General features: G+C 39.8%; 2 protein-coding genes across 3 annotated transcripts in view; both read right to left on the reverse strand.

Moving 5' to 3' along the window:
- The window catches only part of LOC118779746 (myosin-11-like), a 32,987-nt gene extending 30,790 nt beyond the window's left edge, over positions 1-2,197 (reverse strand). For both annotated transcript variants that reach the window (XM_036531977.1, XM_036531985.1), the window contains exon 1: positions 2,127-2,197. The gene's annotated coding sequence lies outside the window, so the exon portion shown is untranslated. The remainder of the gene's footprint in view (positions 1-2,126) is intronic.
- A 6,365-nt stretch (positions 2,198-8,562) lies between these two features.
- Positions 8,563-11,323, reverse strand: cep20 (centrosomal protein 20). The gene is made up of 5 exons (XM_036548844.1): positions 11,284-11,323; positions 10,287-10,484; positions 9,942-10,026; positions 9,445-9,581; positions 8,563-9,147 (listed from the first exon to the last, which is right to left on the reverse strand). Exons 1-5 carry the CDS (start codon positions 11,309-11,311, stop codon positions 9,077-9,079), a joined length of 519 nt encoding a protein of 172 aa, XP_036404737.1. The 5' UTR covers positions 11,312-11,323; the 3' UTR covers positions 8,563-9,076.
- Positions 11,324-13,321: the final 1,998 nt, after the last annotated feature.

The following is a 13,321-nucleotide window of genomic DNA, read 5'->3' on the forward strand; positions in this document are numbered from 1 at the left end:
AAATAAAATGAAAGACTGATAAAAAATATTTCTATATGTGCCCCAGGGTTCTAAGCAAACACTGAACTGAGTTCAGCTCTGTATGATCACCTGTTGCTTGGGAGAACTGAAAGTAGATTTTCATAGACTTTCAGACTGAAAATTCAAAATCTATCCGTGCAATACCACCTACCTAACGGATGATGGGATATTTTAGTCTGATGTGAAAAATTCAAGCCCCCTTTCTTTTTGAATGGAACCAACTTGATTAAACATTAAACAACTGGATTTATGGAACAGTTATTCCAATGTCTTGAATGTTACTGTTTTGAATGATGTACTGCATGCAATTTCAATGTCATTGGTTAACATTCTGAAAATGTTAACCAATGACATTGAAAATCTAAACTGAAATGAAAACAACAACATATAGGCATTTCTTTTTTGATAGATTTTCTTTCTTTTCTTAACAGATGAAGATTCTCTAATTCTAGAAACAATTGCTGACCAAGTGATCATTGCTGGTTAACCAGTTCTGAATAATCTCTGACCAGCATATTATTCAGACATCAGATCAGTCAGTCAAACAACAGAATTTTGTTCTACTACATTCCCAAATGTTAGAGCACCAACCATCAGTGTTCACGCAGTTCAACTGACTTCTTTTAAACACCCATATTTGGAGAACAGGAAACTCTCTGGTTATGGCTTAGCTCATTTCTTCCTTCGTATATTGAAAGTCCACTTCCTTCAATTTCCTATAGCATTGTTAGAACTAACAAATAAAATGGACCTTGGAAATTCATGTTTTTGCCAGGTCATGACATTCAATAGAGGCTCACATTTCCCTAAAGGGAACTAAGAGTAAACAATTTTAAGTAAGGATGCTCAGCTGTGTGAGTTCAGGCAAACTGAACCTCATGGTGACTTGACAGCAGCAACACAGAATATGTCCAAAATAAACTGACCAAAGACTTTCTTCTTCAGCCCATGGAGTCTTCCTTTTAGGTCAAATGTGGGTTTAAGTGTGTTGTGCTAAAATAGCACTGTTTCTTTCAGACCTAATCTATTTGTGCTCACTTTCCCTTAAGTTTACAGAAAAAACAGCCCCTTGACATGATAATGATCAACAAGATGATGATCAAGAGAACCAATGAGGACCTTTCTTTTGCTTTTATGAAATGAGTGAAGGAAGACTTTGTAGCTGTTGTAACACTGTTAATGTGAAATGTTGAAGGACAGGATATACATAGGTGGAAAGTAAACCAATTTAGTGTACAGTAAAATCTAGTGTCCACTGGTAAACCGCTCCTAATAACTGCTGATATGTTGTCACTGCCATTTGACCTGACACAGTTTTACTAGCCTAATGACAACTCTTTTATATATTTTTAGTATTTCCTCTACTTCACATGGCATGAAACCAGAAATAACTCAAAATTCAGACTGGAAAAAGGGAAGGATTGGTGCTGTATGTCCACATGCAAAAGGTTTATTTTTACAGTCTTTTGATAGTGAACGCTCTTGAGTTCATTGTTGGCATTGTAACTTCTTTATTACACAGCAAACTTACTGTCTATATTGACATTCACGCATAAGCAACCACTAAAACCCACAAGATCCTCTACCCCATAATTCTGTAGCACACTCATAGGCAGTAGGCTACAAACACTGTCTTTCGAAACAGTAACGCTGAAATGAAAGCACAACCTTTGGTGTTTTAAGATCTGGGCGTTCTTTCTGCTACTCCTCTGCACAAAAGTATATAATTTGTTTTCCAAATGAGATACTTCTCATTATTGTATATGAAAGTATAAAGGTATTTCTTCAAATTGCATGTGCTAAGTTTATTCCATGGGTTTGGTTTCTCTGTGGATCCCAAGACCAGTACAAGTCAATCCGCTGGAAAACGTTCTTCCCTTAGTCACCTGTTGCATGCTTCAGTTAAATAGAGCAGTTGATCCACTGCTAATACACATAATTCTCACTCATTTTAACAACAATAAAAAATAATGCCTTCGTTTTTATGTGCGTAAAGAAGTATTAACTAGTGCACATGGATCCGGAACGATTACACGCAGGTACAGAAGCCGGATACTAACGCAAAAATGCAGAGACAGAATGCGACAGCATTTAAAATTACTCACAAGATTTACTGCTGCTTATCACCGGGGTGTCGGGATTTGGAGAGTTCTGTGCTTGCGGGGTACTCCACAGGCGAACAGTCCAAATCACTCTAGCCTTCACTAGAGTATTTAAACAGAACCGCCCCGCGTGAGGGAGGAGCGGCACGACCAGATCCTCCTCTCCTTATTGCTCCGTTACGCGAGGGGGAACGGAACAAGAGCGCATGCAATACCATTATGTACGACATCATGCAACCATCAATGCATTACAAATATCAATTTGCAGACATGCATTACATGTGGAGGTTTTTGGTTACTGTGCATATTAATGTTACGTTTACGCAAGCAACTTCCACTCAGTTAAAACATTTGCAGCGAGAATGCAATTGCAGGGAAAGTGTGCGCCCTTATGTAAGTGTATTGGGTTCACTCGGAGACAGTTCGTTCTATTAATCAGCAAGAGTTAGTTTTCCTGTGTGACATAAAACGTGCAGGCAGACAACTATAACGTATGGTAAAGTGGTCAAAGCAGCCTTTGCGTGAAGATATTTATCACGTTAGGTGTTTGTATGTACGTATGACATTAAATTAAGAAACAGTCATAGTTTTTGGCAGCAAATGCTTTCATTGAGTGTTAAGGATGGATGAAGGTAGTGTGATTAATTATGGTAAGCCATAAAACTGTTACATGCAAGCTGTCCCCATTGTTCAAATAATATTTATGGATGAGCTGACATGAGGTCGACTTGGACGATACAATCTAATAAAATTGTAGCGCTATCTGGTGACATCTAATGTATGTTTTACTTTCTTTAATCTTTACAGTTCCTTAACAGGATGCAATGGGGTGCAAACAAATTTGGAACAGACAGAACGAAAGCATGGTGTAAAATATCTGATATTACTATGCACACAATATTTACACATTGATACGTTCGTACATTGACGATTCACTGATGATTCGGTTAAACGACCGAATACAATGTATTCGGTTTGTAGCACGTAATATGTTTGTGTGAAGAAGGCTTTGAACCGTGATGGTAAAAGCGACTGCAAAAAATGTAACGCTAGATTTGATAAAAATGTGATGTTCAAGGGTTTTAGGGATACCATGTTGTAGGTTCTTTGAAGTCATCAAAAACGTTGTCATTTCACAATATGTAGACACAGTAGACCTTTCCAAATTTAATCTCTGATATTGGTTAAGGTAATAGCCTAATGGTGTCCCTTTTTGAGGGTAGTTGGATGAGAGTATTATGTGCTTGGTATTAATAGCAGAAGAGTCATTGAGGCTGGGGATCCACATGTTTTGGCTTTGGTCAACATCTGTTTTTGCCACGCTGGCACTATAACAACTGGGTTTAACAGGGAGAAGGGTTGGAAGAATTATCGTAAGTGATGCTTTAAGCACTGGAGAATGGATATGCCAACCACGGTTTCATTATTTACTGAGATAACTTCTTGTGTGAGTCAAAGGGATTCAACGTGCCAATCCCAACCCCAACAAGGCAGACCAGCTGTTATCAAGAGAGGGATCCCTGCAGCTGTGTGGAGGGTGATTCCTCTTCACTGTACACAACTGGAGAGGCAGGTCCCACCCGTATGTGTATTCCCTATCACTACGCACATCACATTCCTCTCCATCTCTTAGGCATGCACCTCCCTCCTCCCTCGATTGCAACTTCCTATATAAGGGCAACCTCCTGTTTTGTCCAATAAATCATGTTATGGACACCTGGCTTCTCCAGGGCCTGGGATAGATAGGTATGTGAGCAAAAGTGATGCTGATTGGTGACAGAGTTGGAGGACACCAGGTTCTGGATGTTGCAGCAGAGTCTGGTAATTATCAAGATTGTGGATAGTGTGAAGTAAGGAAGCAGAAAGCCAAGGGATCTGGGAAATGGAGGGAGTAAAAGACACGCAGTGTACATGGGCCTTGGGTGCCATATATGGACAGTGGCGTCTGTGAGGAATCTCTGCAGCATTCTCTGTTTGAAAGTGTAGCGAAAGCGGCCAGGACTACTGACTAAATATGGTACAACAGCAATGGCATTGTTAAAACAAACAGTGCAGCTAGCATGAAGATGAGTTTAACTTATTTACCTCCTAACATCTCCCTCTGCGTTGATTCTTTGTTCTGCACCAATTTATCAGGAATTGATTTTTCATTGAAAAATTTATACTAAGGGTGTCTGTGCATCTGAGGAAGTAACAGATTTCCCAGAAGAGATACTTTTGAAGAATGACACATAACTTGACAAATTATATGCTGTCATTTGGCACACTTTCTCAGTTCCTCTTCTGTTCCTACACAGTCCATGCCAGAACATATGCCACTGAATGCTGGTTTAAGATACAAGGAAACAAGGAAGGCCTAGTACCATGTGAAATTTGTGGAAGAAGGTCCACCTGTGCCTCTATTATTCTATTAATGAACATTCTCTCGGTTTATCCCAAGCACTTTAAGTTTCCATCGGACATTGGCATTGGCGGAATGGACATTCTACAGGACGTAAGCTGACGCAAAAGGCACACAAGGGAGCAAGTGGATGGAAAAACTTCAGGGGATCAAGTGCAGAAGCCCAGGCACAAGCTGTCTCATTCCTGCCCGAAAACAGCCTGTCTGCTGTAGCTCTGCCAAAACACACTGCTCTTTTCTTCAGCTCTTAATACCCCTGTGAATTTTACTCTTTCTAAAAAGGGATAGAGGAGACACGACAGTCAGTATGTTCGCAGGTGATAGATGTAGTCAGTGTGGGATGTGAGGACAGAGGGAATGTTTGCCACGTGCCTTATTGCACTTCTCCATGAAGTGGATTTTCACATTGACTATTGACTGGTCACTGAGGTATGGAGAGTGAGCCAACACAGGTGAATCTGACCTTCACAGAAGTACAAAAATGGAAGGCACAGCAAAATCTGATGATAAAATGACTTGCTACGTTTCTCTGATTCACACTCACAGCTCTGGAAAACATGATTCGCAAAGCTATTCTTTTCTTCCTTATCTTTCCACCTCTCCCTCATATTTTACATACACAAATGGAGTCAGGGAAAAATATTTAAAACAGAATTTTGGAAAGCCACTTATTAAATAGATACAATAGCCTTACAATAAGGATAAGGATGTTTTATTGTCATTCCAGGACATGTTGTACATGACAGGGAACGAAATGAGGTACTCAGGTCCCGGTTCGGTAATAGCAATAATTATAAAAAAATCAGGAAGAAGCAATAATAAAATCAAAGAATAAGCACACAATAAAACATCATTAAAGATAAAAATAAGTAAATAAATATATAAATATGAGTATAAAGTGAGCTGAGTGTGAGGAAAGGAATAAAACTTTAAAAAATCTAAAAGATAAACAGACAGTAGTAGTCATAGCAGCAATTGTTCAATGAGAAGCAGCAATTGTTCAGTGAAATTTCAGTCTTAAAGTGCAAAATGTATCAGTCTCAAATTGCAACAATGCAATTGTTGCAATTACTCCACTGATGTGGAGTAATGGTAATAATAATAATAGCAGCAATTGTTCAGTGAGATACAAAATTTGTCAGTCTCACGGAGTCCGGGAAGAAGCTATTCCTCAGCCTGGTGGTTCTGGCCTTGATGCTGCGTAGCCTCCTGCCTGAAGGGAGGGGGGAAAACAGTCCGTTAGTAGGGTGGGTAGAGAAGAGAGGGATAGAGATGTTTGTCCTTTTTAGTTTTCTGCATTGGTTGTTAAGAGAAAATCATTAGAATGCACGGATATTCCTTTCATCATTCTACCCATAGAAGGTCACACAATCTGTAGTCCAACTCTTTTGCATTACCATATGTTTATGGGTCTGTTTGACCTCAATGGAATGCAATTGGATTCTAATTTAGGCTCAGAACAAACAATACGTCTCTCTGGTACAGCTACACATTTGGCAACAACATTTAGGTGCCAGCAAATTTGTCAACCTCATTTATACATCTGTTTTACACCCAGCTAATCCCAAATAATGTATATTGCTTATGGATATAACCTATGTCAGGAAATTTCTTTCCAAAAATTTCTTTCCAAAGAATAATAATTTGAAATGATGGTGATGCTTCCTATGAAAATCAAGGTGGAAGTTCTGACTTCGTAATTTTTGCCCCAAAAAGTGACATGATGTAGTATCCATTATGTATTGGTCGGATTATGAAATCTGTGATCAGTTCATGCACAAACTTTTATCATCAGCCATGAGTTTCAATACTGCTCTCATCTCCTAATGTCCATGTCACATTGCAGAATCATCAAGTGCTGGACAATAGACACCCACAGAGGGAGGTAGAGGAAATGCCTCAATTATCAATGCCTCAACTACCTCAATTGCAACTAGCCTCAACTGCTACCTTTACAATTTCAGTAGCCCCTCAGTTCATGCACCAGACCAACAGAGCCAGCTAATGGTTGTTAAATTAGCTAATGGAAAAGGAAAATGAGTTTTAGTTTAGTCAAAAATCCATTTTTTGGTTAAAGGTGTAAGTGATGGTACCAGCAACATAGTAACAAGGAAGAGTTCAATACTGCACAACCACGGTAGACATGAATGTCAAGTTCCCTTTTATGGTGCGCGAGGAAATGAGATGCCGAGAAGCTGGCCACAGCAGATGTTTGTGTGACCTGTGCTGGGTATGGGCCAAAGGGACGATGCTTTCTCTCTCTTGCCAAGGGGGAGTGGGAACTTACACTTTGCACGGAGGTATACATGCAATAATATCATCCATCAGCATTATCCATCAATTATATTCTATATGCTGATGTTCATTCCTTGTTTGTTTTTTATCGGTGGACCTCAGGAAAGCAATACCATATAAGGCTGAAGTATGAAAATTTTGTTCTTTCATTCAAACAAATCCAATTTAAAGACAGCATTCATAAAGTGATGGCAATGTTAGGCATGGAGCTCATTTGTATATTAAATATATACTTTTTCATTTGAAAGAAAAATATGAATTTTAGAAAATTCATTTTAGAAAAATATGAATGGTGTGAATGGTGAACTGACTATCATCTGACCTACTGTTTTCCTAAATATGTGGGAAATGTTTCCTCTACCCAACAAAACAGCAATTTGTGTGCACCTATGTCACAAACCACACTGAGACACTGAGATCTGGACTGTATTTAAGCTCTTTCTATTTTTCTGATACCATGATCATAGTGCACAATTCTCCTTATACAGTCACAGAGTCCAGATCAGCAGTGATATTTGGCTTGAGTTCAGAGGGAATTTATAGGAGGCAGTAGGGAAGATTTAATCACATCCCTTATAATATACATAATCCTCATTTGAACCATGGACTTGCATATATGGGATACTCCAGAGCTGTTTTTCCAGTATGATTGACACATAGTATCAACACCGTTACTTTGGTACATGACTGTTGTTTAGCTACTCTTGCATACTGCAACTGAAGATGGATCATGCACATAATTTAGACAGAAGATTAATTTCAAACTGTCTGACTTCTGCAACTTATAATACAGTCAATACTGAAGATGTCATTTCCATGAGATGTCTTTCCATCTCAAAGATGACACAATTGAAAACATGCTCTCTACCCACTCACTCAGGTAAATCTTTAATGGTAAATCATATAATAGAAGGGGATGTAACATTTATTTTTGCCAATGTATGCACAGTTGTGGGGAAATAAATCTGTTTTTTGTACCCTTGTTGTGTTGAGCATAACAAATAGCATTATTAGGCAAGCATTAATGTACTTGGACTGAGTATACGATGATAGTTTTTTGCTAAGACTACTAACCAAAGTCAATAAGACCGAAAATCTAGTTAAGTGTTTAATTAAATTTTATCAAATGCATATGGTATGTTTTCCCAGAAATAAGCTTGTTCTGTTGCGTGTGAATGCATGGTATTCTTATGCATTACTCCAAGTGAATCCACTCAATTTATGACAAAGTTGAACATATATGGGGAAAATGGCATGGAAATGTGCATAAATGAAATGTGTAATCACTAAAAAAAAGCAGTAAGTTTTCATATCCCACACAGCTGAAAGGACTAGGTCCAGGATACACATAGGATTTCCGAAAGTACATTTCATGTTCTAAAAACTAAAGTGAGCTCAACCGGCTTTACACTTTATGAATGCATTTCCAGTATTCGGACTCCATTACTACTTTACTGTAAGCTACTGTAAACTAAGAACAAAGGCAATACACAATCTCCATCATATATTGTGAACATGTTCTGCTGTATGTAAATAGGATCAGAGGTTTTGCAACTAGTTTCCACTAAGTTTGTAGTGTTTCAGCCTGTACTTCAAAAGTTGGATGAAAATCTCAACTCTACGTAGCTGCTGCCCCCATGTGATGAAAAACAATATAGCAGGCAAAATGTTTTCTTTTAAAATATCAAATTTATTATCTTAGTAGTTACTGAAACAACAGTGGCATTACAAATTATAGTGGCATTACAAATTATAATTCTAACCTGAAAAAAATCATTCCAGATACCATTTAAAAAAAAATCAACTAAACCTGATGTATTTTCACAAGCAACAAGCAGCTACCTTCTTTATACAGAGTTGCATGTACAGTCCAGCTGCCAAACACTGAAGTTTTATGAACCTGACATGTTTTTGAGGTAAAAATCATCAAAATTTACAATGTGCGCTATACAAATTGTATGTACACCACACAAAACATGGCAACAAAGATTGTGTCAATGACACATTTGTGAAATGGTGGCTTCTTTTTGGGAATTTAAGTCAATATCTAAAGCACACAAACCATACTGTGCACCAACAGTGAGCAGTCTCAAAGTAAAAAGCACTGATTGTGTGGCCCTGCTGCCATTACTGGAGTGAAACAGGATGTAAAAGACACAAAAGGCAAATGGTTCCTCAGACAGTGGAAGTGAAAACGCTATTCAGAAACATTCAGATCCCCTTCTGGTAACATGCACATCCCTGTGGTAAACATAAGTCATCTGTAGCCTCCCTGTAGGACAAGCGGCTCTACACTATTCTTCCCAACTGGACCTTGTTCTGGGCCACCTGAGGGCAGAGAAACAATTTTATTGATCTTTTCAGACACAGAGGTGGATAATGAAGTGGCAGTTTAATCTAGGGAAGGGTGGACAGACAAGTGTCAAAGCGCTGCTTTTCTCCTCTCAATCACGAGTGTCCGTGCAGTGGCGCGATCACATATCGTAATACTACTGCTTGTCATTACTATTAGAGTGCATGCATGCTTAAGAGCTCCCCACAAGCCCGTGAGTGCTGAGGCTGCTCAGAGGGACGGATCTGCTGCCTGCCAGTAAGGAGCTTTATGTGCAGCCCCAGATGTCTCACCTGCCCTGCTGCCCTCACCCGCCGGACGCACGCTGTGCTCTCTTGAGGCTGGTGCAGCTGAGCTCCTGAGGAACAGCTTATCTCCTTTCTCTCCTCCGCTGCTCAGGAAGTGAGACAGCAACCCGTACAGCAGAGGGCTAGGCCACAAGACAACATTTTAAGACATGTCTGCGTTTCTCAACGTTTCAAACTATATATATATATATACATACACACACACACACACACACACACACACACACACACACACACACACACACACACAGAGAAAATGTGCATTTTTTATTAAATGTTGGTATAGTGTCTCTAATGCAATGTAAACAGGAGCAACTAATTAAAACTAACACCATGATCAAATCTCTTTCAAGAAATATCTACAGTGTATAATTTTCAGAGGTGTACACATAGCCTAACTATCATCATCAGTTAAATGCTGCCAATAGCTTGATGAAGACACAAAAGATAGGCAGGGAGAAACTGCAGCAGCTTTCACTTACACAGATCTGGCACTGGGGTCTTCCACCACATTCAGCTCATTTGCCATAAACTGCCTGTCCAGGGGCACCTCAGGCTGGCCAGACTCTACATTATAAACAGAATTCTCATAATCAACCCTACTATGGTCTATACACAAGTCCTGCATGCCATGAAGTCTGAGATATGGTACTGAACACGACTGATATGGATCCACTTAAACTCAAAACTACTTAATCTGGCTACTTAATCTTACGGCCTGGGTTTATACTCAAAATTTAACAAGGCGCAGTCACCAAACATATATGACAATTCCTGGGTGATCAGGATTAATGGCAGTTCAATACATCTTTTGACTGATTGCCAACCTGCAGTCAGAACGGAGGCGGTGTATCGATATTTGTTGAATTCCAAATACTCCCGGATCAACTCGTTTATGAGAAGATTCTCATGCGACAGAGTAGGCCGAGTCTCACTTTGGTCGTCAAGTGCCTTGAACACCTCAGCCCGGATGCGAGCTTTCAGCTGACCCAGGACCCCCCGGGCCTCCAGGGTTTCTTTTAGTGCTGGTTAGATAGAAGAAACAATGTTGTTATCCAAGACAGGATACACGGAGAGAATCTGGATAGGCTGTGAAAGCTGGCACAGACAGAAGGATTGGGTAAATAACTATAGCTAACTCGATATTATTGCAATATACGCTCTATCTATGCTGCATGACTCCCAAGAGACACAAGGTTAGCTAACCCTGGTCTACCCATGTAGCCAATAGGTACCAACACAGTTGTGTACCCGATACCAGCTGCTAACTAGGCTTACAAAGTTAGCTCGTTACCCAGCTATCTCATATTCTATTTACTTTATATCAGGTAGCTAGCTTGCTAGCCAAACATTTAATGCCCGACTACACATCTAATGTGGATTTAAGTTAGCTAACTTACCCAGTCTTGCTAGCATTGTCTGATACGTTCTAGTTAGCCAGCATTTCTAAGATACAGTACAGTAGCTAACTGGGCAGATTAGCTATTTATTTCATGTCGGATAGCTAACTAGCTAGCTAGCCAGCTACTCAAATATCAATTGCACGACTTCACATCCAATGTAAGTTAAGTTATCTAGAGGTTAGCTAGTCTTGTTAGCATTGTCTGACATGTTCTAGTTACACAGCATTTCTACGATATGCTAGAGACTAGATAGACTAGATACAGTTATCTAACTTGGCTACAAGTTATCTAACTTGGCCACTCATTTGGGACCCGCTTGCATTAGACACACATGCTAACTATATTTCAGATTGCTAGGCGCAAATGTATATTCGCATTTGGCTTCATAGCTTTAACTTTCTATAGCTAGTAAGGCACACACCTGATTTCAGCTCTGTTACGGTCGCCATCGCAACGTAACTGTCACTTCCGAGTTGAGAGGTTACCTCAACACCCGGCTTCTGGAATCATGCTCGGAGAGAACTCGGGAGACTACGCCCTCTGGCTGCATATCAATCAACTATACGAATCATCAAGTCAGTGAGTTGGGAGAAAGCAGAACCATGATTACCTGTTTCACGTCCCTGAGGACTTGGGATCTCACAGCAAGACCTACAGAAGAAGGTCCCCCACAGATCACGTCATTCTTGCTTTCCTTACTGAAAACAGAGGCACTGATTGGCAATCATTAGCATTAAATAAAGGTTTCCAAAATAATAACACAATTTTACTGATGGAGACAGTATGCTGTTTCTGTCGTTAGCCTCGTCTTTATTAAAAAACACTTAATTAGAGTGCTGATTTTTCATGTATGTGACTATTAATCTCACTGAAACCAAGACCTTGTTAGGATTAGGTGTGATATGATTTGGTGTGACAATATGTGCTGACTCTGAGAACACTAAACAAAATGACAACTCTTTTGCTTTTTAAATGAATAGAAACTTGGTTGCATTAATGTGAACCATGCACACACCAAACTTCATTTTAGTTTGATGTTATGCCCCTCTGCTAAATTTAACACAGTTGAACAAATCCTGCTCTGCATTTCTAACACATATTTGAACCCTGACCCAGGACTGTGTATTATTTTGATCACAAATGTCATAATGTGGGTTAACCCCTGTTACTTCATTTATTATATGTTACACCATGAACCGAAAACACCCATTGGTGATCTGCTGGTTATAAATAAAGCCTTTTTTAGAAGCTAAAAAGCCTCAAGCAGTGGCTGCAGTTTTGTGGTTACTGAAGAGATGCAAGGGATACCGAGTTCCCAAATGTAATGGATATACCTAAATCATTGTGAACGGTGGCTGGCGATGAGTCAAAAGAGAGGCATATACCAAACTGATCTTGTGCAATCCTGAAAACCTTTGATATCATTGTATTGTGAATAAGTATCAGAAATGAGGATGGCTGCTATATTACAAAAAAACAAAAAAATAAACCTAAAAAACTACAGTACATGGTACATTTTCAGCCAAGTCTTGAACCAGTGCTTACAGAACACAGTGCTGATGTGTGTTCCCTACATCTCCCTCTATCAGGAAGTCCCTAGTAATAGGAGAGTGAGCCTTCATGAAATCATCAAATAGATGCAGTGACCATATGTTATTTGTGACTCGCTGATTTTGAGCAATCCTTTTGTTTCACTGTTTTTTTTCTAGGTCCGTGCACATGGCTGTTACATCTATTATGGGGTTCATGAAGCCTCACTCTCCCATCACCATTGCACAGGCTTCCTCTGCATCATCCCCCAAACACAGTGTCTGCACACCTACACACACAGTGACAGATGCATGCAAATGGCTCACTTCAGCAAAGGAACAAAGTTGCAAGTGAGCTGGCATGATGTGGGTTTCAGTTTAAGACTAGCCTATCCTCTGGCTATATTTTCTTTGCTTGTCCAATGTCTTAGCCTAGAAATGAGACATTGCTTTTCACAGAGTTTGGCTCCATATGTCTGCCTCTGTCTGCATTAAAGGGGTGCCTCATTATATCTCAGCCCCCTCATTCCTCAGCCACCTCAGTCCTTCAAACCATATGTACTGGTCAGATCACTGTGCTCTACCACCTTGGGACAACAAATTGTCCCCTCTCAACAGGGTAATTCGTCTTAGCCACAATGCCAGTCTGTACTGCTCCCCAAGTAGTGGAATGAACCTCCCACAGGGGTCAGGACAGCAGAATCACTGGCCATCTTCCAACGCAGACTGAAGACCCACCTCTTGAGACTGCATCTTGGTTCCGGGTCCGTCCCCACCCCCTAGCACCTGTTATTTATATTACTTGCCACTTTTTACTTGTAGTATCATGATATCTTTTGGATATTGTGATCTAGAGACATCGAGATATATGATAGTGTATGTACTTGACCTCTCTTAGTTTTTGAGGCTGACTAGTTTCACTCGTAACTG

Source organism: Megalops cyprinoides, chromosome 1 (assembly GCF_013368585.1).
Source record: "Megalops cyprinoides isolate fMegCyp1 chromosome 1, fMegCyp1.pri, whole genome shotgun sequence".
Taxonomy (NCBI): Eukaryota; Metazoa; Chordata; class Actinopteri; order Elopiformes; family Megalopidae; genus Megalops; species Megalops cyprinoides.